The sequence below is a fragment of the Mastigoproctus giganteus genome, chromosome 11 (assembly GCF_048544385.1).
Source record: "Mastigoproctus giganteus isolate SK-2022 chromosome 11, ASM4854438v1, whole genome shotgun sequence".
NCBI lineage: Eukaryota > Metazoa > Arthropoda > Arachnida > Uropygi > Thelyphonidae > Mastigoproctus > Mastigoproctus giganteus.
Window position 1 is genome coordinate 129,950,018 of NC_143585.1, and position 24,124 is coordinate 129,974,141.

At 37.8% G+C, this 24,124-nt stretch overlaps 1 protein-coding gene across 1 annotated transcript in view; it reads left to right on the forward strand.

Moving 5' to 3' along the window:
* LOC150078430 (ionotropic receptor 93a-like) overlaps nt 1-24,124 on the forward strand; it is a 237,009-nt gene that overhangs the window by 177,406 nt on the left and 35,479 nt on the right. Inside the window, exon 8 of the mRNA XM_090385539.1 lies at nt 5,355-5,455. Coding sequence (XP_090241665.1) covers nt 5,355-5,455 — 101 coding nt within the window. The remainder of the gene's footprint in view (nt 1-5,354; nt 5,456-24,124) is intronic.

Genomic DNA, 24,124 nt, shown 5'->3' on the forward strand with positions numbered 1-24,124 from the left:
TACACTAAGGACCATTCGTGACTACGGACCCTTCATCCTGAGTGCCCGGCACTCAGTAGTTGACCGATTTATTTATTTTTAGTATTTATTTTTTTGTACTGTAGCAACTGATTTGGAAGTATTATCAAACTGCATCCTTCACTGGCTTCCATTAATATTAAATGAAAATTGTTGGCAATCAAACTAGTAATCTTTCACTGTTTAGCTTAACAATATTACGAACGTTTAATGTTATTATTTTTTGTTTGGTTGATAATTAAATGAAAATTTGAGCTATATTGGTAACCTAACATAAGTAAGGCGTTAGTTTTTACGCATTGAGGGAAATCTAACTTCAATATAAACGAGTTATGTGAATGGTAAAGTTTTCAGGATCCAGCTTACAAGCACAGGTATTCAGTAGGAATGGTAAGCCACTTAAATTAGTTGGGGCCCTGTGGGATTTTGAAGTCTGCTAAAAATTGTGTATCTATATTTCAACACAATATAGCATAATAATTTTATGATACAATAATTAGTCGCGCATGCAGAGGGCGTGCGCGACTACTTGCCTATGCGTAAACACTCCCCGAGGATCAGTATATGGCATGCACAGTTTGATTGTCACCAGATGCTGATAATTACAAAAGAGCCAATAACAGAAATGAATACAGTTTGATTGTCAGTTAAGTTTCCAACCAAACACAAACCAATTATGAGTTGGTTCTGAAGATCGTAGAAACCGCATAACTGAAAAGTGCCAGAAATTATCATACCTTGAATTGTCCCTTCTACATCATCGTCGTGAATGATTCTTACTGAAGCTGAACCTCCAAAATCGGGCAACCTTGGGCCTGAATTTTTCTGGTGGTCATATATGATATGACCACCAGAAAAATTCGTTAACATTGTAACCTTTTCAATAACAGATTGCGTTTTTATCGACCCAGTCTAAAGTGATGCAGTTCCAAAAATGTGTCCTCGAGAGATACAGATTACTAGGCCAAAAAAGTAAATGTTATTTTTTTATCATATCGAGATAAATCAACCCCATAATTATTTGGAAGAACACGAAACGAGTATACTTTCGTTCTGGTGCCGACATGTTTCAACAACGGCTCATGATTTTCATCGTGAGTTGATCACTTTATGGAAGGCGAAGTTACCTGACATCGCGTTTTGCCCATCAAGGAGGATTTTTGGAAAATGATTACCTACTTCTGTAGACACGCTCGTAAAGTGACGCCTTACATAATATTCTTTATCCAGCTGACAAAGAACATTGCCAGATGTATCATTGTAGAGGAGCACTCTCGTAGCCCATTATTATTTAACCTTTTTTTTGTTAGCGTATCCCTTGCATTTTCTCGAAGAATAACTATAGCCTCATTTTTCTACTAACTTTAACCTGAATACATTTTCCAAGATAATACCGGTTTATTAATCATGATTAATACAAATAAATTGTATACTTCTTCAAAGAAGCCGAATTCTTGCGCACGAACGGCTGAAATAACCATCTTTACTACTGGTAATGTTTGTACTTATGGATTACAACAGATGTAAAGTTTAGTTCATCAGGGATACAGGTTCAGGAGCATTACAATATTTATTAATAGATAAAATAGCATTACAAATTTTAGAGAAAATAATTAGTGATTAATTAGATATTTACATAAAATTATATACAAATTTCAACAAATCAATAACAAATAAAATTTTGTTCTGAGTAGGGAACTCTTATGAAATGACAACAGCCATTGATATCTCTCTATTCTTTTTTTTTTTTTTTAATGTGAACCCCAAACACGAGAGGTATTAGAACCTCTAGTACTCAGTACCGTGCTTGGGTTGGAGGTTGAGAAGACGAAAGAAGATATTTGTTGACATTGGACTTGAACTTCTGTAGATTGTAATTTTCAGGAAATACGTATGAAGGAAGGTTGTTCCAGAAAACGGCAGTTGAATGAATAAATGAGGAAGATGAGAAGTTGGACAGTAAATGGATGTTCGCTGGTGGCGGCACGTGTTCGGACTGTTTTGAAAGAGAGAGCAGGAATTATAGAAGCCAATTCAGAAGAACGGTGCCCATGAAAGTATCTGTAGAAGAGGCATGCAGCAGAAACAGTGCGTCTATGAGACAGCGAGTGGAGAGACTCTGTTAGAGATGAATCATTAATTAACCTAACTGCCCTCTTCTGAATGGAATCAAGAAGCCTGAGAGAGGTTTTGGGGGCACCACCCCAGATATGGGAACAATATTCCATGGCAGGGAGGATTTGCGATTTATACAGAGTGAGCAGCTGTTTTTGGAAGAAAAGTAACGCCGAGAACGAAATAGAAAACCAAGTTTTTTAGATGCAGAGGAAGCAATATTTGTAATGTGCTTGTACCAAGAGAGATTAGAAGTCAGAGTAATCCCCAAAAGAGATATATCATTTTGCCTAGAAATCGGAGTGTCACTAAAGATAAGCATAGGAGCAGAAGAATCCTTTTTGCGAGATATAAGACAAGACTGAGTTTTAGAAGGGCAACTAAGTTGTCTTTGCCCCACTGGAGAATTACCTGAAGATCGGCATTTAAGGAATTGGTAGCAGATTTTCGAGAAGTTGAAGCTGATTGAGCAGGACAAGGTTTCTCAAAATGGAAAGTTGAATGCAATGTGCTATCATCGGCAAAACTATGGATAGGATTTCCAGTCAATGGAAGAAGGTCATTGATATACAAGAGGAAAAGTGTGGGGGAAAGAACTGAACCTTGGGAGACACCGGCATTAGTTAGAAGACAGAGAGCCATCTACCATCACCCTCAGTGAGCGATCAGAGAGAAAACTCGATAACCAATTACTAAAAACAGTTGGCAAACCATACGATGGAAGCTTGTTTAGAAGACCTTTATGCCAAACACGATCAAAAGCCTTTGAGATGTCAAGAGCAACTACTTGTGTTTCACCGAACCTTTCCATTGAATTAGTCCATAAATGGGTAACATAAGCCAGAATATCACCAGTGGATCGACACTCACGGAATCCATACTGGTGATCATTGATTAGACGGAAGGTTTCTAGGTAGTTTAAGAGTTGGTGGTTAATTGATTTCTCCATTACTTTAGAAAGAGTAGAAGTAATTGCAATGGGACGATAATTGGATGGGAGGGATTTGTAACCCTTTTTAGGAACTAGCTGGATATGAGCAAATTTCCAAGCAGAAGAAAAAACACCTTTGGAATAAGAAAGTGAAAAAAGGCGGCAAAGAATAGGAGTAAGTTCAGGAGCACAGGTTTTGAGAACAAGCCGAGAAATACCATCAGTGCTTTCTTGGCATCAAGTTTCATCAAAATTCTTCTGATATCCTTTTGACGGAAGACCACTGGAGGCATTAAATGGAGCGTGTTGGGAATAGTGGGAAGTGTTTTACCAAGATCATTAATACATGAGCTGGAAGAAAAATGGGATGCTAGCAGGTCAGCTTTATCCTTGGCTGAAGTGACAACAGAACCATCTGGTTTGGACAGAGGTGGGAGCAGAGATGGGCAAAAGTTGCGGCCAATAGCTTTGGCAAGAGACCAGAATGCTCGGCTACCATTAGTGCAAGAAGCAAGTTTTCTACTCTTAGCCTGTTCAAACTCTAGTTTGGACTGATTAATAACTGCTTTACAATTGTTGCGAGCTTTGGTGTAGGCAGAAAATGAAACTGAAGAATTAGAAACAAGCCAATTACGATATGCAACATTCTTCTCTTGGACAGCCTTAGCACATTTATTGGAAAACCAAGGTTTAGATAAAGAACGAGATTTTAAAGTGGAGTGTGGGATACAGGATTCCATTCCTGCAAGAATAATTTCACTGACACGATCTGAGCAAACGTTGACATCAGAAGTTTTGAAACAGTAATCTGACCAAGGAAAAGAAGAAAAGAAGTCTCGCAGGTCATCCCATTTCGCATTCTTGTAATGCCAAACAACACGAGGTTGGGAATAGCCATGAGATAAAGGTTCCATTGGAGAAGAGACTTTGTTTTTTTTTTTTTTTTTGATTTGGTAGTTGTTGGCGCATCGGCTTCTGTGGCCATATTGCACCTCCCAAGGTTTTTGCAGTACTTTGATCCAAGCCCGAGGCGAGAATCGAACCCGCGACCTTTGGATTGCCGGGCAGGTACTTTACCCACTCGGCTTGCCCGGTCGGCAGGAGAAGAAACAATAACCAAGTTGTGATCTGGAGTGCCTAATGGACCTCTCACTTCGACCGTGTACTTAGAAGGGTTGTTTGTGAGAAAAAGATCAAGCGTATTGGCTGTATGATTAGGATTGTCCGGTATTCTTGTAGGTAAATGAACAATCTGTGCTAGGTCATTAGTAATTGCAAAAGCCTCAGCATCTCGACCTGCTGGCTCGGTGTGACTAGAAAACGGAAGCCAGCTGGAGTTGTGAACATTAAAATCAGCAAGAAAAATTACCTCACTGTTAGGAAAGTTGGACTGGAGAAAGTCAAGTTGCAACGAGAGGAAGTCAAAGAGCTCCAAGTGATTGGTGGAATTTGGAGAACGGTACAGACAACAGATGAATTTGACACAATGAGGTAGAGAGATTTTAAGCCAGAGAAGATCAAAGAATATTCAGATCAATGAACTAAAATTCATTATGATTATATTAAAAAAAAAACTTTTTCGCCCCTTAAATGGGCATTGGTACCAAGTGCATGGGGTGGTTGGTTGTGTCCGGTCACCATTATTATTGTTACTTTTGGTCGAGAAACTCTCTTACTATCCTACAGGTGTTCCAGATTGTGGCTTTCTGGCGCTATGTAACTGTTCTATTATTATCTGTTTATTTAACTGTACGGTTTTTCCCCTACACAGCCAGAAGGCAAGGAATGAAACACTGAGATAGATGTATTCCATCTCACTGCATTTTTATTCTGCTAAAGCAACGAGATAATACTTTTACTTTTGTTGATTATCAGTAAAGCCCTATTATCTGTGAAGGCAGGTGATGTAGTTCTTTTAAATTCAGGATGTGTAGAAATGATTTTTAATAAAAGAATGGTCCAAGCTCTGTGCAGAATAATGGTGAGAGTAACTACCATGCTAAGGACAAGAACAAGAACTAAATTCGTTTCTGCGTGTGACATTAATAGTAAATAACACCTCCACCGAAAACTTCTGCTATTGCAATCTATAATATTTTTATAAAGTTGTTCATTTGTGAGCTGTTGTTCTATTGAGTTTTTTTTGCACAAGGGCCTCTTGGGCCGTACTGTGCTTGTTCATGGTTTAGTTATCACTAATCATTTTTTTTAGAGTCTCAATATTTTGTAACATGTACACATGCATTCATTCTTGAATGTGCTTATTATTCAAATTCTGTTTTTACCCTAGTCATCTCCAGGAGCAAAGGTCATGAGAATTGGTGGAAAGTTGGATGTCAGCGGAATGGTTGTAGATTTTATACGAGAGATTTCCATTTCAATGAACTTCTCGTAAGTAGAACATTTTTCAGCAAATTAAACGTACAATTCATTGTTGAATTTTACATTGTTTCATATTTAAAATGAATAAACTTGAATAATTTCTTAGGCAAATACTATTTATCACAAACAAAATTAATAAACAATCTCAACCATAATTGTTTCGGTTAAAAAGTGGACTGACTCCATTACGTTCTTTTGCTTTGTAACTCACAATACGTTAAAAAGACAAGCAGTTTGTATTTCGTGATGGCAACTTACAAACACTAATTTTTCGAGAATATTTTGTTTTCTCATAGCCTCATTAACCTTTCTCTATAGCTCAAAATTTTCGAATTCTTTGTTTCCTCAATAAATACTGTTAACATCCCTTCTAATTAACTATACTTCCGTCTTGCTCTACTAGGTGTTTTCTTCATCTCTGAACATGGTCCATGGTGACTCTTTTTGACTGTCCTTTTATCTGCTTAAATTCCATTAAACGACTGTGACATAGTACTATAGCATGCTCGCTAATCACTGAGAGTGTTGTAGAGTCGTCTAAAACCCTTTTATTAAAATAATGATAAATACAGATTAAACAATGCCATAGGAGTTGAGGCCATACTTCAACTCTTCTGGAGGATGCCTAGCAAGAAAGAACCAGCGTGTAACCTCAGTTAATCCGAGGAAACAGTGACATTCACTTTGTATAACTGCTCAGTACTGCATTTAATATCCCATCTTCCTAGAACTCTTCTGTCTAAAATCCAAAGAATTATTCTGTTTATATAGTAACTCCTTTACATTTATGTAAATATCAAATAACAATTTTAAATCAATACTGTCACTGTATATATATATTTTTGCAACTATATTTTGTAATTTTCCTTTTTGCACCCTTCCAGTTTGCATGCTGTTTGGGGGGGGGGTAAAATCAATAAACTATATAAATAATAATAATTAATAACAAAGTTCGCGGGGGAGTCATCGCACAAGTGACTACCCTGGAAGGGTACGCAGGTATTTCCCGGGTAGCCGAAAGATTTTCGGGATCTGTATACGACATTCACCTATCCATTTCTGCGAATCGTGTTGCTTATATGTTTCTGTCCCCTAAATAATCTATTAATGTAGTCAATATATAATCGTAAAGGAAGTAAAATTTATCCGGAAAAATACGAAGACTACAGCGGAAGTACTCTCGCGCCAGCAAGTGGTTATGATCGCTATCTTCCCACGAGAGCCAAGCTTTTCCATTTGTGAAGAAAAGGCCTAGGTTCAAATCCTATCATTAGGAGAGAAATTGTAATGGGCTTTTTCACGCCATAAATTCATCCAGCAAACCGACTCCTCGTGACCTAAGTTTCTTTAGCATAACGGTAAAAAAAATAACAAAAAAAATACTATTTATACGTATATATTAATTTTATTAATTAATAAAAGGCGACGTACGAAACAGAAATTTATCCCACCACACCAGAAGAAAACCTCTTTTTTGGTTCAAGGTCACTTAACAGTACCACTAACCAAATCAGATTCACCTGTTTCAAAGTAAAGCTGCCATAACAACGCAAAAGAAAATAAGCAGTTGCAATAATTATACTCTTTAATTTTCATAAACGACATTGATGAAGGCATAGAGGGCGTGATGTCTAAATTTGCAGATGATGTTAAATTTGGAAGAGTAGTTAATGATCACTGTCAAGCTGAGCTTCTTCAGAGAGACCTAGATAGACTTCAGGAATGGTCAGAAAAATGGCAGCTGTGCTTTAATCCAACAAAGTGTAAGGTATTACACCTGTGAAACAGTAATCCCAAAAAAACTTATTCACTTGGTGGAGTTCAACTAAACCCAGTACTGGAGGAAAGGGACTTGGGTGTTACGATACGGTCAGACATGAAATTCTCTGAGCATTGTAAACAGGTTGCAAGGAAGGCCCATGGTGTCCTATCGATGATCTATCGAACTTTTGCAAGTAGAGATAGGGACGTGATAATCCCATTATATAAGGCTTATGTTAGACCACACTTGGAATACTGTGTTCAAGTATGGAGACCGCACCTGAAGAAAGACATAGAGCTTCTTGAAAGGGTGCAAAGAAGGGTAACTCGCCTGGTGAGATCGGCAAAAGGGCGTCCTTATGAAGAAAGACTTCGAATATGTGGGTTGCAGAGTTTGGAAACTAGACACCTTAGAGGAGATTTGATTGAGGTGTTTAAGGCTCTGAGAGGCATCAGTAAAATGAATGAGGACGAAATTTTCAAGATTATAAATGATGCTAGAACTAGGGGACATAAATTCAAGTTACGGGGGGAAATGTTTAGATTGGACTGCAGGAAGTTCTATTTTAGCCAGCGAGTTATAAATTACTGGAATAAGTTGCCTTCATGGGTGGTAGAGGCCGACAGTTTGGGGAAATTCAAAGGTCATCTGGATGGTACTTTCGGGTAAGGGAAGCGCATAGGATGATAGGTTTAATTTCCTTTTTATTTATTTTTTATTTTATTATTATTTTTTTTATTTATTAATTATTATTATTTAGTTATTTATTTATTTATTTTTTTTTTTTTTTGTATTTATCATTGTTTTGTTCGGATTTTTTTTTTTTTTGGCTGGTGCAGCATAAGCCATAGGCTTTCTTGCACCATGCGGCCGTTACTAATACTAATACTCCTTTCACATCGCCACCTTCCATCAGCTCCAGGCAGCTGCTCAAGTTGGATATTAGAGAAAGCACAAACCTATGAAGCAAAAAAAAATTATGCAATTCCTGTGCAAGAAGACTTCGTGACAACTGGTAAAAGTAAAGGACACCTAATAAATGTTCGGCCCACCACAACTCGACCATGGGTTGGTTTTAATTCCTCTAATGAGCACACCTCACGCATCCATCCTGATAGGTTGGTCAACCTAAAACTCCAACTAAAAAAAGAGCCCTATGGAAAAGCCCATGGACTAGAAGAGATTAATCAAATTTTGGTTTTTAAATTTTTGTTGACATTCACTGTAAGATGACTTCGTTATACGTAATGCCACGTGCGACTTCAAACCTGATTGTGACAAACTGAACATCTGAAATGTAAAACTATCCTTCCTCATATTTTCCAAGGAATCAGGAGACCTAGGTTTCTTATACATATGATATATAAGACGTACTTTCTTAATTCTTAATCCTTTTGCCACATTTGTATTAAATTTCTCAATCAATATTTAAAATATCCTTGTATTATTTAATTCCTTCTATCAACTTTAGCATCTTTCGTCTTGATGTTAAAATCTGAAAGGTTTAGAAACGCAATCTCTTAAACAGTTGTTTTATTGAATTGAACGTGCTTTGTTTTTAATTGCACCAAGGGAACCAAGACATTCACTAAATTCATACTTTGTCTTTCTCTCAGATAAGGAGAGAGGTCACAGCTATGTTTCCCTTGACCGCAAGTTGTTTCACATTCAGGATAGCGTGATCAGGTCCGCTAGAATGTCAAGGGCAAGTTGATCATACTTTGACTTCGATGGTATCGTCCCTGAAAAACGTGTTCCAATAATTAACCGAATCAATTATTGGAGCGTGTCAGTATTTATACAAAGAATACAAAGAAGTTATACAGCGAGTCCTATAAGATGTACTACGAAAATATTTGAAAATTGGTATGCTTGAGATTGGCTACTGCCCACACTAGTTTGAATGTGTGATGCTTTCTGGCTAAGATCTGGTTGTGGTTCTTCAACCTTTGTAATGTTCAGGTCCAGGAAGCTGGACCTGAACATTACAAAGCACAGCAGAAGAATCAGTTGGACTCGCTGTATCAAGTCTGAACGGAACTTCTTAGGGCAGGGTTTCTCAAGCTGTGGGCAACTTTGAGGGGGAACGGGAGTCGCGCTGTTTTTTTAGTCTTGGGGTTTAAATGTGATTGTTATTTATTATTATTTTTTTTTTATTTCCAATGCAATTTTTATACAAAGTTGTAAGGTTCTATCAGTGTTTTTATTTGATATATAGATTAAGGATAAGTGGTAAATTTTATTTATTATTCAGTTTAGTAGTTAGGACATGGCCTTAACAGCAAATGCGAGCAGGTCATTGAGGTACATCCATGCATATAAACAGATTGATTAATATATATATTTTTTAAAATAGATGCATGTAACGAAGTGCAGATTGCTAAATATTAGCGTACATATTATATATTAAACTTCTGTTCGTATAGCGTATATGCAAGTCAACGTAGGCGCAATGCATAATACAATTAGGCTTGTATACAGACTATATACATACCATCGCTTTATTATTAACCCTTACCTCAGAGTTCAAACGTGATAAATGCAAGTTTATGTAGGACTTTTCTCAGAAATTTTAGTGGTTAACATACTTTCAAATACAACAACGTTGTACGAGAAGACATGAGCTAGTGAGTTCTAACTGATAGCAGTATCTCATATTGAATCCTCTGAAACGTATGTGTTCGATTGGACTTCTCTTCTAGTCTATAGCTTCCTGTCATACGTATAAAGGCGTGTATATATAGAGGTGCATTAATGTTGCCACGTATTTGCTGGACCATTCCCTTAGTAGTAATAAGGTTTACAGGAATAGACTAAGCGGAAATTGGTTGTTGTTAATGTAGTTTCTTCTATTTTCTTTCGGCACCCCTTAATGATTTATGTCGTTGAGGGAGTATCCATCCTTCCAGTGATTAATTTGAAGAGCGTCATTATGTTTTGTACCGTGACTGTATGACCAGCTCGTAGATTTACGAGTAGCGTAGATCTTTGAGATGGTTAGCGGAAAACGCACATCGATTCATCCATCTCGAGCTTCATAGTTCTCCGGTGTAGATGACCGCTGCATAAAGAAGAATTTATCTATTTTTTAATATACTGAGGAATTTATTTCTTGCCAATTCTAACCCACATAAAATCATTAGTTTTATTTAAAGGGCAGGGATCGCTTAAATTCAATGGCTAATAATTAATGAAAAATATTTTTATCATGTCATCATTTCAGAGAATCGCAGTATCGCAAAGTCATTTGATATCAAATCACCGGCATTTGATACTGTCATCCTCTAGCTTAGGGGGATGACAGTGATCACCTCTTATGTCCTTTTTCTTAATATAATAGAGTTACTAAATAGTGGACTAACCCAGCACCAGTAGTAAAATAAGGCCGAGGCACGTTTAAAGTTAAATATAAGGGCATTACTGTATATTTATTTCCTTTAAAAAATGGCTAACGACTAAAGAATCCATTTAACGTAAGAAATAAATGTAATATTTACACTAAGTGATCACTGAATCATGACCACCTACCTAATACTTCGTATGTCCTCCTTTTGCCCTCAGTACAGCAGCTATCCGACATGGCATTGTGATTCAGCAAGATGTCGGGAGGTATGGCTGTTGTTGTTGTTATTTGGTTTTTAGGAGCATTAGCAATTAAGGGAATATGCGGTGGTCATTCCCTGACCTTTCCGCACCCTCCGTATTTGGTGGTGACGGGCTCGAACTCCGGTCTAATCAAGAAGCGTGTGCTACGCACTGCTGCTCCTTCCCACCTGGCTACGGAGGTGCCGGGAGGTATGGCCAACCAAGCTGGGTGTAATGCGGAATGCATGTGGTTGGTGTATCCAGACGCCTGATATGCCTTTCCATAGTGTCCCACAAGTACTCTATGGGATCGATATGCTGGAAGACATCATCGCCATTCGGGAAAAAGTGTAACATAACGGGATGTACACAGTCAGCAAGCAGTTGACGATAGCCGAGACCACTGATACGCTGTTCCACATGCACCAGGGGTCCTAGTTCCTGCCAGTTAAACATGCCCCACTCCATACAACCGCCTCCACCGGCCTGCACTTTTGATACCATGCATGATGGATGGCGCCTCCGTAGCCAGGTGGGAAGGAGCAGCAGTGCGTAGCACACGCTTCTTGATTAGACCGGGGTTCGAGCCCGTCACCACCAAATACGGAGGATGCGGAAAGGTCATTCAGGGAATGACCACCGCATATCCCGGAGCAATATGGCCTTAGTTGCTAATGCTCCTAAAAACCAAATAACAACAACAACAACAGCATGATGGATCAAGAGCCTCATGTTGTTGACACCAAATCCGTACATGACCATCCACGGTGTGGAGTAAATAACGTGTCTCATCCGACCAGCAAACCTTCTTCCAGTTTTCTAACGTCCAACTTGCATGCTCTTTGCACCAGGCGAGTCTTTTACGCCGATGAACCTTGGTTAGGAGAGGATGCCGTAGGGGTCATCTGCTGGTATAGCCCATACGTGCGACGCATGGTCATGCCAGATATTGTTCCGGGTTGGCCCATGTTGTATTGGGTAGTCAATCCTCCAATAATGCTGCGCCTGTACGAATCGTCGGACCCGGCGCTCACCTCTAACATCAACCTTTCGCTGACCTTTGCAGTTTTGTCGTCGAGTCGTTGTTTGACCATTTTGACGCTAGTCCTGGTGCACTTTAACTACGGCGGCTCTCGAATACCCCACCAGTTTAGCCGTTTGAGAAATCCAGGCACCAACTCGTCGGGCACCAACTCACACAATCTGTCCTTTATCAAAGTCCGATAAATTTTTCCTTTTACCCATCACGCTCGGAATTTTACTACCTACTGAACCACTTACACCTTATCTATGCTACGTAGGTCGAATAACTCCGCATTCTCGTACCTCACGTAGTCAACGGGTCGCATTCAGTTTCATAGGGGTTGTCATAATTCAGTGATTACTCAATGTATAATAAATATGTACTTTATCAAGTGCACTTTTTATTTATAACATGTGTATTTTTTTATAATATAAGGAATATTAATAAAAAGGGATTTATTAACTGCAATATTTACTTATAATAGAATTTTTTACTCATATAATATTTTGTTTATTCACAATATACAATTATGCTCCTAACAAAAAATATTACAATAATATTATTGTCCCTTAGTTTAGTGAGATTCGCAAGGATCTCACTAATTTCTTTTTTATATTAGTAATAATTTTATTTTAGAAGTGAACTTTTCGTGGCCCCCAATTTTACGACTTTTACTTTGGCCCCTTAGAAATACGGAATGGCCTCCGTTGAGAACCACTGGTCTAGAGTGAAGAGAAGTAATTCTGAAGCGACCACAAAGAGCTCTGTGATTTCGATAGCATAACAATTTAATGAATTTAATTTGAAATTTCTCAAGTCTGTGAGAAAGATATTCCTGTTGTGGGACCAAATAATATCACAATGATCAAAAATGAGAAGTATAAGCTGCTTGTAGAGAAGAATTAACTTTGTCATTCTTGAAAATCCAAGAAGTTTAGAAGTTTGAGATATTACGTTGATCTGAGATATCAACGTGGGAAGAGGAATGAAGGTCAGATCGAAATAATACCTAAATCCTTGAATGCATCAGTAATTGCAATTAGAGAGTTTCCAATATAATAATTAGTAAGGAGGGAGGGTTTAACTACACGATTAGAGCGAAAGCGACATAATTTACATTTTAACGGGTTTAGAAACAAGTTCTTTTTATTGAGCCAGAGTGAGAGGGAATCAAGACAGGACTGGAGTTCATCGCCGTCAGTTGAAGAACGACTAACTTTGTTAAGTTTAATATCGGCTGTATAGAGTTGCCACTCAACATTAATGGACTGAAATAAGGTTGACAGATCATTAGCATAAACAAGAAAGAAGAGCGGACCCAATGGTGAGCCTTGAGGAACACCTTGCGAAACAGTAAACGGAGTTGAAGTTCCATCAATAATTACGGATAGTTTACGATTTCTAAGCAGTGAATCAAGCAAATTTAATAAGGGGAGGGGGGGGGAATCATAGACCATAAGGTGAAAGCTTGAACAGGAGAAGATCGATGTGGATAGAGTCAAATGCATGGATATATCAAGGAGAAGCGAATCAATTCGATTTCCTTTGTCCAAATTAGTTTGTAGGAAGCAAGATGTGAAACAGTTGATTTCTTGGGAAGAAAAGCATACTGATGATTATTGATAAAAAGGATGAAGGTAGGAACTAAGATATTTATAAAGTAGGAGTTCAAAAATTTTCGCAATTGCATTCAGTATAGTAATAGGTCGGTAGTTATTAGGCTTAGCTCTATTACCCTGTTTTTTATAAATCGGGATGATACAGGCCTCTTTGAACGCTGAAGGGTAGCCATGAAGAAGACAGTAATTGAAAAGGTTTATAAGAACTGGAGCTAAAGACGAACTACTTTTCTTAAAGAAAAGAATATCAGGACCAGGAGAAGTGAAATATTTAAGCCGAGAAATGGCTGACTGGACGTCATCAGTAGTCTAATCTATTAAACTGTCATTACTATTATATTCAAATGGATAACAGGGAATAGAACGTCGCTGTTCGGAAGAACAAAGTTTCGAAAAGTGCGTAGCGGAAAAAAAAAAAATATATATATATATATATATATAAATGGTCTCGAATTGAAATTCCGAGTAAGTTCGGCTTCAACTGAGTGAAGATAATGAGAATATTGAGATTTAGTAATTCTCTTAACCTGGCGTCTAAGGAAAAAAAGGAAAAGTATCTAAAGTTAGTTTTGAGTTTTAAATTACCTCCACAAAAATTACTTTTGTGGAGGTAATTTTTGCGACGAATTAAATACACGAGCTTGTTCAACATCCAGTGAGGAAAGTTGCTACGATTAGCGAAAGAGAATTTGATGTGAACGAATTCAGAAATTGCAGAATGGAGGATTAAGTACAGATAATCAACGTAATGATCGATCGAGTCAAAATTATTGATGAGAATCCAGTCAAAATTGTCCATAAATCGATTTAACGAAGTCCAGTCAGTGTGCCTAAAGTTAAAAAAGTATCTGTCAAAGTATCGCAAAATTTTCATTTTCATTCATTTATTAATTACACACAATATAGTCTCAACATTATGTACATAAAAGTATATACATGATTTATATACAAGATATATTTACATATAATTATATGCTCTGACAAACATTAAACTCTCATGTGTGTGTGTGCAAGTGTGTTCTTATTCAGGGTAGCTCCCAGGCATAAGCCCAAATCTACCTTGAGAACTTGGGAATATATAGTCTTTACAAAGCAGTCCTTAAAAAGTATGTTAAATTACTTGAGTCTGATTTTACTGTAGCGCTATTCGCACTTGAAATCCCGCACCCACTGGAGGTAGTGCAATACCAGTGAGTGCCAGCAATCCCGCGCCCCGGGTTGGCCATACCAGGGAGCCAGCAGGGAAAAAAAAAATAATAATAAAAAAAAAAAAATATATATATATATAATAAAACAACAATAATATTCAATAGTCTGGATGGCACAACTATAAACTTCAAAAATCACAGTTCAATTGAATATTTCCTCCGCTGCTGTTTCACATGCACTGGAACCTCCAAAACCAATAACGGTACTATCCAGCAATCTCCAACTGTACGCCATGGATAATAGACGCTTTAGACCACCAGACCCGACGCAATGAATCTGATCCAGCACGGCAGAATCCAGAATGGAGTATTCATGATTGCAGCACAAAAGACAACCAACCAGAGCACCAGACCCAACACCATGAATCAGGTCCAGCACCCCAGCCGCCAGCCAGATGCAGAAACCAATAGTGAAACTCCATGAAGACAATTAAGACACTAGGTTTGCCTCTGAAGAAAGGCTCTGAGAACAGTTCTTGCAAAAACAGCAGCTGAAAACTCCTGAAATAAATTAAAACAGTCACGATTTGCAATAAGCAAATGCACTGTATCAAATGATAAGTCAGGAATATGCGCCATCAAAATCCACCTTTGGTCTTTATACTCCCGACATAAAAAAATTACATGCATCCAAGTCTCCTGCTCGCATCGCAAAAGAAAGACGGATGACAAGATGTCAAAGCTAGTATTCAAAATCGCTGGTGAGTTCTCCCATGTCAGAATCTTAGTCAGCGTACTGCCGCTGACCACCATGTTCATGGTGGTCAGCGGCAGTACGCTGACCACCATGAACTTCATAATTACCGGTGACGAATGATGGGTTACTTATGTAATTATAAATCTTTATTTGTCCTACCAAATTTAAAATACAGGTGTACATTGGTAAGTGACAAATTCCTTTCACGGCAGAAAATGCCTGGGGATTACCATAAAATGTGACAAAAAAGAATGTCTAAAATATACAAGAAAGGTTAAATATACACGAAAAGATGACATATAAGCTGCATTACTCTTCACTACATTTCTGTCTAGAGTCCTGGCAATTGTAATACAAAAGTTCATGTTAACATCACATCCACTGATCAACTTGTGCGAGATATACATTATTCAATTGCGTACACACAGTTCTTGACAGAAATTCACACACCTACTAGGCAACAGTAGCCTCAGCCAGCCACATTGCGGTTTGTTTCCTATATTTGAGATCTTCTATGAGCCTTAGTAGGGCAATTCCTATGCGTGTTAGGCACTGAATTGATTCTAACGCACTGGCGGGTATAAACCTGTCGGCCATCTTCAGTCTGTTGGTCTTCATTCTCAAGGATTTTGTGCCTCTTAACGCAGATGGCGGGATGTGCCACTCACAAAGCTGCCAGAAGCATGGTGATGATATCGTGCCAGTCATCATTTTGATTATGGTTATTAATCGTTTTCAGGCAATGATGTCTGGTAAACGCTGCAGTTTAAGCTGTTCAGAGAGCTGCGTGGTCCTTAAACTGTTGAGAGAAATGGTGCTTATAGTTTTCCCACTTCAGCAACCAGAATTCACTCACATATATTCTCCCAATGTGAGTAGGGGTGGCTGACGCCCACAGTTCGGACAATACAAAATGGCCGAATACACTGTGGTTCTTAAATATCGTACGGTTGTTGTAGTCTGTTTCACGTGCAAGAGGTGCTGTTTTGTTGCCCAACGTAAGTAGTTCATTTTCTTTACAATCAGGTCAATATGAGACTTGAATGTAAGTTTCGTATCAAATGTTACTCCCAGATCTCTATGCGTCTCAACAACTGGGATAGGTTTGCCATTAAGTTTCAGGTGTACGAGCGTAGGCGATTTTTTGAGCGAGTACACCATGATTACAGTCTTCTGCGGATTTAGGGCCAAGCCAAATTTGTCTAAATACACGAATAAGTTCAGAAGCTTATAATTAATCTGCTCACGCAATGCCCTATTGTTCATTGCCGGTTGGATGGGTGTTAGGATCTTAATATCGTCTGCATAAGTGCATACATCATCCCTACCCTTACAGAACGGGATCATCATGGTGGTAAAGAGGAGTCCAGATAAAACTCCACCGGCTCAGTGGAAGACTGTCGTCTCCAAGACTAACAAAGCAAGACACTCTCGATCAAGCGTGAAGATTATACTTATTGTATTGTTTTTAACTCGCAGCGCATTGTTCATTATGAAATTGTCCCGCATAGTAAAAGAGCGAATCAGGAATACTACAAAATATTTCTCCGACTTCTGTAACTCTATTCAGAGAAAACGGCCGGAAAGGTGGGCTTCGAGGAATTGGCGCTTGCATCATAGAACATCCCTGAACACTTGGCATTTTCCTATCCTATAAATTCAACCGATTTTGCTGTTTGAGCGGTTTTTTTTCCCTTAAATTTAAATACTCCTTGAAAGATAACCGATATGCAACGACTGAGGAAATTATTCAGAACGCGATATCGGACTATTAGCAATTCTAAAAAAAGTCCTTTTTAGGAATGCTTCCAGAATCGGTGTAAAGGATATGCTTTCGAAGGCGATTCATCTGGATAGCCGGTATGCTTTATTATTTCAAAATACTATTTTACCCGTGGCAAATACTTCGCCAAAACTGTTTCAGAGAAGAAGTAATTACAAAAACTTCTCCCTCGGCTTCCTTCGTTGCTACTTAAGGTGTCAGTGGGATGGACTCCGGTAATAAAATATATTTAAAAAAAATTACTAAAAATGCAATTTGATACTTTTTTTTTTACATGTATGCCTATATCGTCCTTCAAAAAAATACAATTAATGCATAGACAAAATTACCATTATTCTAGTGTACCTGAGGAGAATATTTCGCCAAAACTGTAACGAAACTCATGAGCTAAACATTTTTTTAACAATTCCGTTAAAAAACAATGAAAGTTTTACTGCAGTTGTTACCCCTCTCACTCTTAATTTTACTGCTAAATGAAACCGATTGCAAAAGGAATCAAGCCATTGAGTTAAGCAAATTCAAAGATCGTTCCGGACACAGGGACATCAGCAAATTATTATATAGATTATTTCAGTACCTGAACCAATATTTTGTTCACAATTGCATGCTAAGAGCAGGTGATGCTGATGCAGCAGCCTAAATTATAGAAATAAATCTCCAAGTATATGAATAGTTTTAAAAGAGAGACAACGGTGTCTCTTACTAGGTCGATATACGCAATAAACCAACATTATCTGATATTTCACTTCATTATTATTAAGTGATTGTGCCAATATTAATGGTAATAAATGAATCAAAACTTGTTTTAAAGCCTCTACATCAATGACGTATTAGCACAAATGTTTAAATCTGTCATCAGTTGCAGATTTAACCTGGGCACCAGTTATTCACATATCAATTTAATAATCTGAAATATCAGATAAGTATGTTTTGTTTTTGTAAACAAGCAGGGTACTATTTCAACATGATGCAGAGTAGCGTTAACTTCTCCGAAATTTATAACAATAATATGAGATAATAACGAAATATATCGTGGTTAACTTCATAATTACTCTAATGGCTTTTCATGAACTTTATCAATTAGCAATGGAAACTACGTCCAACTCAGATAAAACTTGAAGCGGCAGTCTATTAAAGGATCTTTTTGAAAATTCTTAATTTTCTTTTCCTCTAAGGAAGAAAAATGGTTATCCGATATCTGAATTTTATTATGTTATTCACTAAACAAGAGCGCTGTAATTTTAGCTCGTATTATCTGGAAATATATCTTTCTTTGGTAACATGTACACGTTCTGTCGATTTACGAGAAAATTCTGCTCAATTAAAATTTTCTGTGTTGCAATTTATTCGCACAGTTTAAATAATACTGCTGCTGGAACAAAGGAAAATAAGGATACTGCTGCTGGAACAAAGGAAAATAAGGATATTTCTTTCCAAGATCGATACTGCACGGGAATGAAATATTCATTGCTTATTCCCATGAAAAGATCTTTAAGTATGTAATTCCCGACTATGACGGAATGTTCGTGAGGTCCACGGTGGCAAGTGCGTAACGTGCATGTTCGCAAAGTGGAAGGATCTGGATAAAAAGAGTTAGGAAGATTTTCTTGCCTTCTTCCACTCGGTGCTGAGTTAACTGGTTTCAGAACTTGGATGTGAGGTTTTTTTTCGGGTACTATGGTTTTCCCTCACAGAACCAAATCGGCCATAGAACACACAGTTACAGATACCTAAACAATTTCTTAAAAATTCAATGCACCGGTCTTTGGGTATATTGAATTCTAAAGGAACTTCCCTCGTCCGGGAGAAAGGAGTTCCTTGCTCCCACTATCTCTTATTCGGTGTTTTTTTTTTTTTTTTTAGCTTCAGGCATCCTTGCACCAAGGATGTCTGAGGCTAAAAAAAACTATCTATTTGACTTTAAAATTCACATTTTTTACTCTATGAAAAAAAAAAAAACTTTTATGGCACCATTTGCTGACAGTAAGCGAAGTACATTTATTTTATCTTAAAATTTGATATAGAACTTTTGATAATAATATAATAAATAATTAGAAAAGAGTGAAAAAATAAGGAAAGTTCCTATAATACTAAAGTAAGAAATGAGCTTTTGAGCCTATTTTTAAAATGAATAAATTCATCCTAAAACTGCGTAACATCGATTTTACGGACGAAAGAAAACTTCCCTGCATCAGAGTGTATGCTGAGTGTACCTGGGATAAGAAAAAGGGATTGGAAAAATTAGGATGTCACAGCAGCAGCCATTAAGCACCTTAATCTCTCTATTGATACACTCTCTATTAATTCGTTAAGTGCTCCTCTGTGCCCTGTTTCTTCATTATAATCTTTCGTACAGTGTATCATCATGGCCCTAAGAAACGTGTCCACTGGAGTGTTGTGCAGACATTAGAGCTGTAAGAAACTTTAGTCTTTGGTATTTACCGCGCCTGTGAGGAATATGACGTTAAAAACAAACTTTGTTGAAGATTCTGAATAAAATTCTTCCAGGCACTACGACCAATTTACCGTCTCGGTAAATTCTTCTGCTAACTATGTGCTTACTACGTATCGACTAATAAAGAAAACCTTGTTTTTTATTGTTTTAACTTTAAGTTTTTCTATTGGATAGGTACAGAATAACTGTTCACCATCAATTGATTCATTGCCTTCCTTCTAGTTTAAACACTAGAAGGAAAGGCATGAATCACATTGGTCCACCAGATATAGATGCTCTAATTGCTGAAGATCCTGTTCAGGTTGCAGACAAACCGAATAGGTATTTTGCGTCTACATTCACACATAAGGAATATTTTAGGAGCAAAGATGCCAGAAGTTTATTAAATTCTAACAGAGAGCTAAATTATTTTGTGATAACTGAGAGAAAAGTGGAAGAGAAGCAAGTTAATGTACGCAGTGCATAATATTTCAGGTTTCAAGTTCGTTTTTTTCTTAAATGATTTTTCCTGTTATTAATAGAAGTAAAAAGTAAATATAGTTATCTTTTTAAAACTCTATAATTTTACCTTCTCTAAGTTTAGTGGTTCAGTTTAGTTACAACTGTATAATATTCATTACTCTCTCCTACCGTATTATATAAAACTCGATCATGGGTTTTTAATAATATTATATTCGCGAAGTGTGCATGAACTGGCTAAACCTAACAATATTGCATTAAAAATACATTTAATAATATGAATTTCTTTATTCCATGCAAACTGTACGGAAAAAAAGAAACAAGTGCCGGATTTTTATTTGTACGATTTTAATAAAATTTGGAATGCCTCGACAAATATTATTAAAAGGTCCAGATACAAAATTTCATGAAAATCGCCCATTGGGGATCGAGGTGTTATTTTCGGCCGCTCTAAGGATAAATTTAATTCGTATTTATCACTCGAATCGAGGCATCCATGGTGGATTTACTGTAGTAGCGAATCACAGCAGAAATGCCTGCGAGCTTTGAAAATATTCACAGTACCTCTTGTTGTTGTTATTTGGTTTTTAGGAGCATTAGCAACTAAGGCCATATTGCTCCGAGTACTTCTTGTTTCATGATCAAGGTTTCCCTAACACTTTTTTATTTTGTATTGTTATTTTTCTTAGTGAGTGTCTGTATTCACTTTTGAGTCGTACGGGAAGGAGGTCCTAGTGTTATCTCAGGCAGCAGTTGCGCCACAGCTGCAGGATTCAATGTCGCTATACTTCTCTTGGGTAGAGCAGTTTCTTCCTTGTTTATTAGGGTTCCATTTTGTCTTCCAGTTTTATAGGTTGCATCCGTCAGATATGAGTTGTTTAATTCTGACATCATTCTTTGTATTCCACTCCACTTCTCTGTCCAGTTATGCCTCCCTGAATAATTTCTTCCTTTCAACGTAGGAAATCGAATAAGGTTTTTTAAATCTTCACCGCCCACTAAGTGCATGTCCTATCGTGAAGCCAGGTGGGCAGGAGCAGCAGTGCGTAGCACACGCTTCTTGATTAGACCGGGGTTCGAGCCCGTGACCACCAAATACGGAGGATGCGGAAAGGTCAGGGAATGACCACCGCATATCCCCAGAGCAATATGGCCTTAGTTGCTAATGCTCCTAAAACCAAATAACAAACAAACAAACCTATCGTGAACTTTCCCAACCGATCGAATTCCAGAGTTTGTACAGTAGTCATTGGTGATGCCTATATTGCGCAAGGACATGGTTTATTCAATGGTGCCTCTAATGAATCGACTCCATCTTTATGGGGATATATCGCATAAATTTTCAGCCATATACATGTACATGAAATATTAGAGTCACACGATTCGCTCGTCCTGCCACAATACATTTTTCATAGAAGGTTAATTGCCGAATATGTTAATAATGGCATCCTTTCCCCCCCTCATAAAATCGAGACACGCGATGGGCGTACACTACTTTAATGTCAGGACAGTCATTTCAGTTAAATATTTAAAACTCTATCAACAGCAAGTATTCGATGGGTGCACGGCTTTACTTAAACAACAGGCAGAAGCATGCCAAAATCTGACTTTTATTTAAATTTGTCCTGCATGCCCATTAAGAAACGTATAAAAGTACTTGCATCTAAACGCTCATTTATTTGTTTATATGTTGCCAACTGCCTACTCCATGTCAGGATTTCTGCAGCCATACTTACTATTCAAAGCCTGTGAGCTATTTGTAAACTTCCCTCTGTCAGGCTCTTTAGAGCTTGTAGGCATGCCTTAACGTTAAATTAAGTACGTGTTAAACGTCTAAGTAACTAAGGCTAGAAGGCGTCAGTATATTGTGTCTGTAATTGGTGGGGGGGGGGGGGGGGGAATATTCATTGGTCTATTTGCTGAATGAAAGCCCGAATTTCTAGAAGGGAGAAACCATGCAACCATCGTCTGAGACCGACTAACTCAGCTAGGTTGTGAAAACAGCTCAATTCCTTAATTATTGACGATACTCGAACTCGGGCCTTTTCCACCTGTTGGGGGAAGCAAGTATTACCCTCGTGGGCGGTATACCTTAAATATCTATATTCCCTTTATTAGTGGACCAAAATGAAACCCTTCAAAATTAAAATCCAATTTTAACTGACTGATTTGTTTTTACTGTTGTTCGTTTTCAGGATGACCGTATGAGTAAAGATTCCGATTATGTGGGCTACAGAGCTTGGCAACCATGCATCTCAGAGGTGACCTGATTGAGGTTTATAAGGCACTGAGAGGAATTTAGTAAAATGAATGAAGGTGGAATTTTAACTATTATAAAGAATTCCAGAACTAGGTACCAATAATTCAAATTACAGGGATTAAGGTTTATATTAGATTGTAGGAAGTTTTAGCCAACGAGTTGGTGAATGCTGGAACAAGTTGCCTTCACAAGTAGTTGAGGCTGCAGTTTGAACAAATTCAAAGGTCAACTGGATAGTTATCTCCATGAGTTGAGAAGCATATAATTTGTATTTTCTTATCTATTTGATGTTGTTTTTTTGTCTGTTAGTTTATAGTGTAAGTAAGCCGCAACAAATGCCTGCGGCTTCCTTGCACTATATGACAAATACTACTACTATTTATCTCCGGTCCTTGGTTAAGCGAACTCCATTGCAAATAAAGTATTCTAGTCAGTCCCCTTCTGTCACCACTTAGTCTACCTTTGTAACCAAATCGGCATTTAATAAAAGACATAACGATTGCATATTGTAAATGCCCTAAGCTTTTTAATAAAAAATAATAATTTTATTAGTAAAAGTCAGTGATTTTGTTTTATGAAAATCCCAAACATGAAAGGTATTAGAATGTACAGTAGTTAGTATCGTGTATAGTTGTAGGTTAACGATAGAAGATACTTTTGACATTAGACTTGCATTTCTGTAGAGTGTGGCTTTCAGAAAATGTGAAGAAAGTTGTTCCAGAAAACAAGTTTAAGGAATTTAATGAGGAGGAGAAAAAGTTGGTCCTGTCAGTTTGGAGATGGACAGTGACTGGTTGCGACACGTGTTCGTAGTAGTTTGGAAGATGGGAGAATTACAGATGCCAAGTCAAAAGAAACGGTGCCCATGGAAGTATTTATAGCATGGCGCAGAAACTGAACATCTCTAAGACAGGGAGTGGAGACTGTGAGAAGCGGGTCATGAATTAATGTGAGCACCCTCTTTTGAATGAACTGTAGAAAGGTTTTGGGAGCACCGCCCCAGATGTGTAAATAGTATTCTATTGTAGGACGGATTTGAGGCGGGCTTGTACAGAGTGAGTAGTCATTTGGAAGAAAAGTAAAGCTGAGAGTGAAAACGAAGACCAAGTTTTTGAATGCAGAGGAAGCAATATTTGTGATGTGAGTAAGCTAGAGTAATTTCTAATAGAGATGTGATCACGTCTAAAAATCTGAGTGTCATCGAAGATCAGCAAAAAAGCAGTAGACTATTTTACGAGAAATAAGAAAGGACTGAGTTTTATAGGGATTAAAGTTAATGAAGTTTCTTTGTTCCACTGAAGTTGCACCTGAATATCGATATTAAGGACTTAGTAAAGTCCTTAATATCGAAGCTGTTTGTGCAAGACAAAGTTTCTTACATTGGAAGGTGGAATATAATGAATCATCATCAGCAAAACGATGGATAGGATTTCCACTCAGTAGAAGAAGTTCATTAATAAAAGGAGGAAAAAAGTGGGATAAAGAACTGAACCTTTGGAACTAGTTTTGGTTGTAGGGTTTCTTTAGGCTCATCAGCAACTTCGACCATATTGCGCCTTATATATTGTCTGTAAACTGCACATGTTCTGTGGTGTATTTGTCTGCTGGACGTAACGCCTCAGTTTCTGAGATAAAAAACCATGCTAACCTCGCCTGAGGCCAACTTACTCAGCCATACTGTGAAAAAGAGCTATAATTCCTCACGTCATCAACGGGATTTGAACTCAAGTCTTTTCCGCCCAGCGTGGAGAGGACGCCTTGGGCCCAGCATTAGTGGAGAAGTTAGAAGACAGTGAGCCATCTACCATCACTCGAAGTCAGTGGTC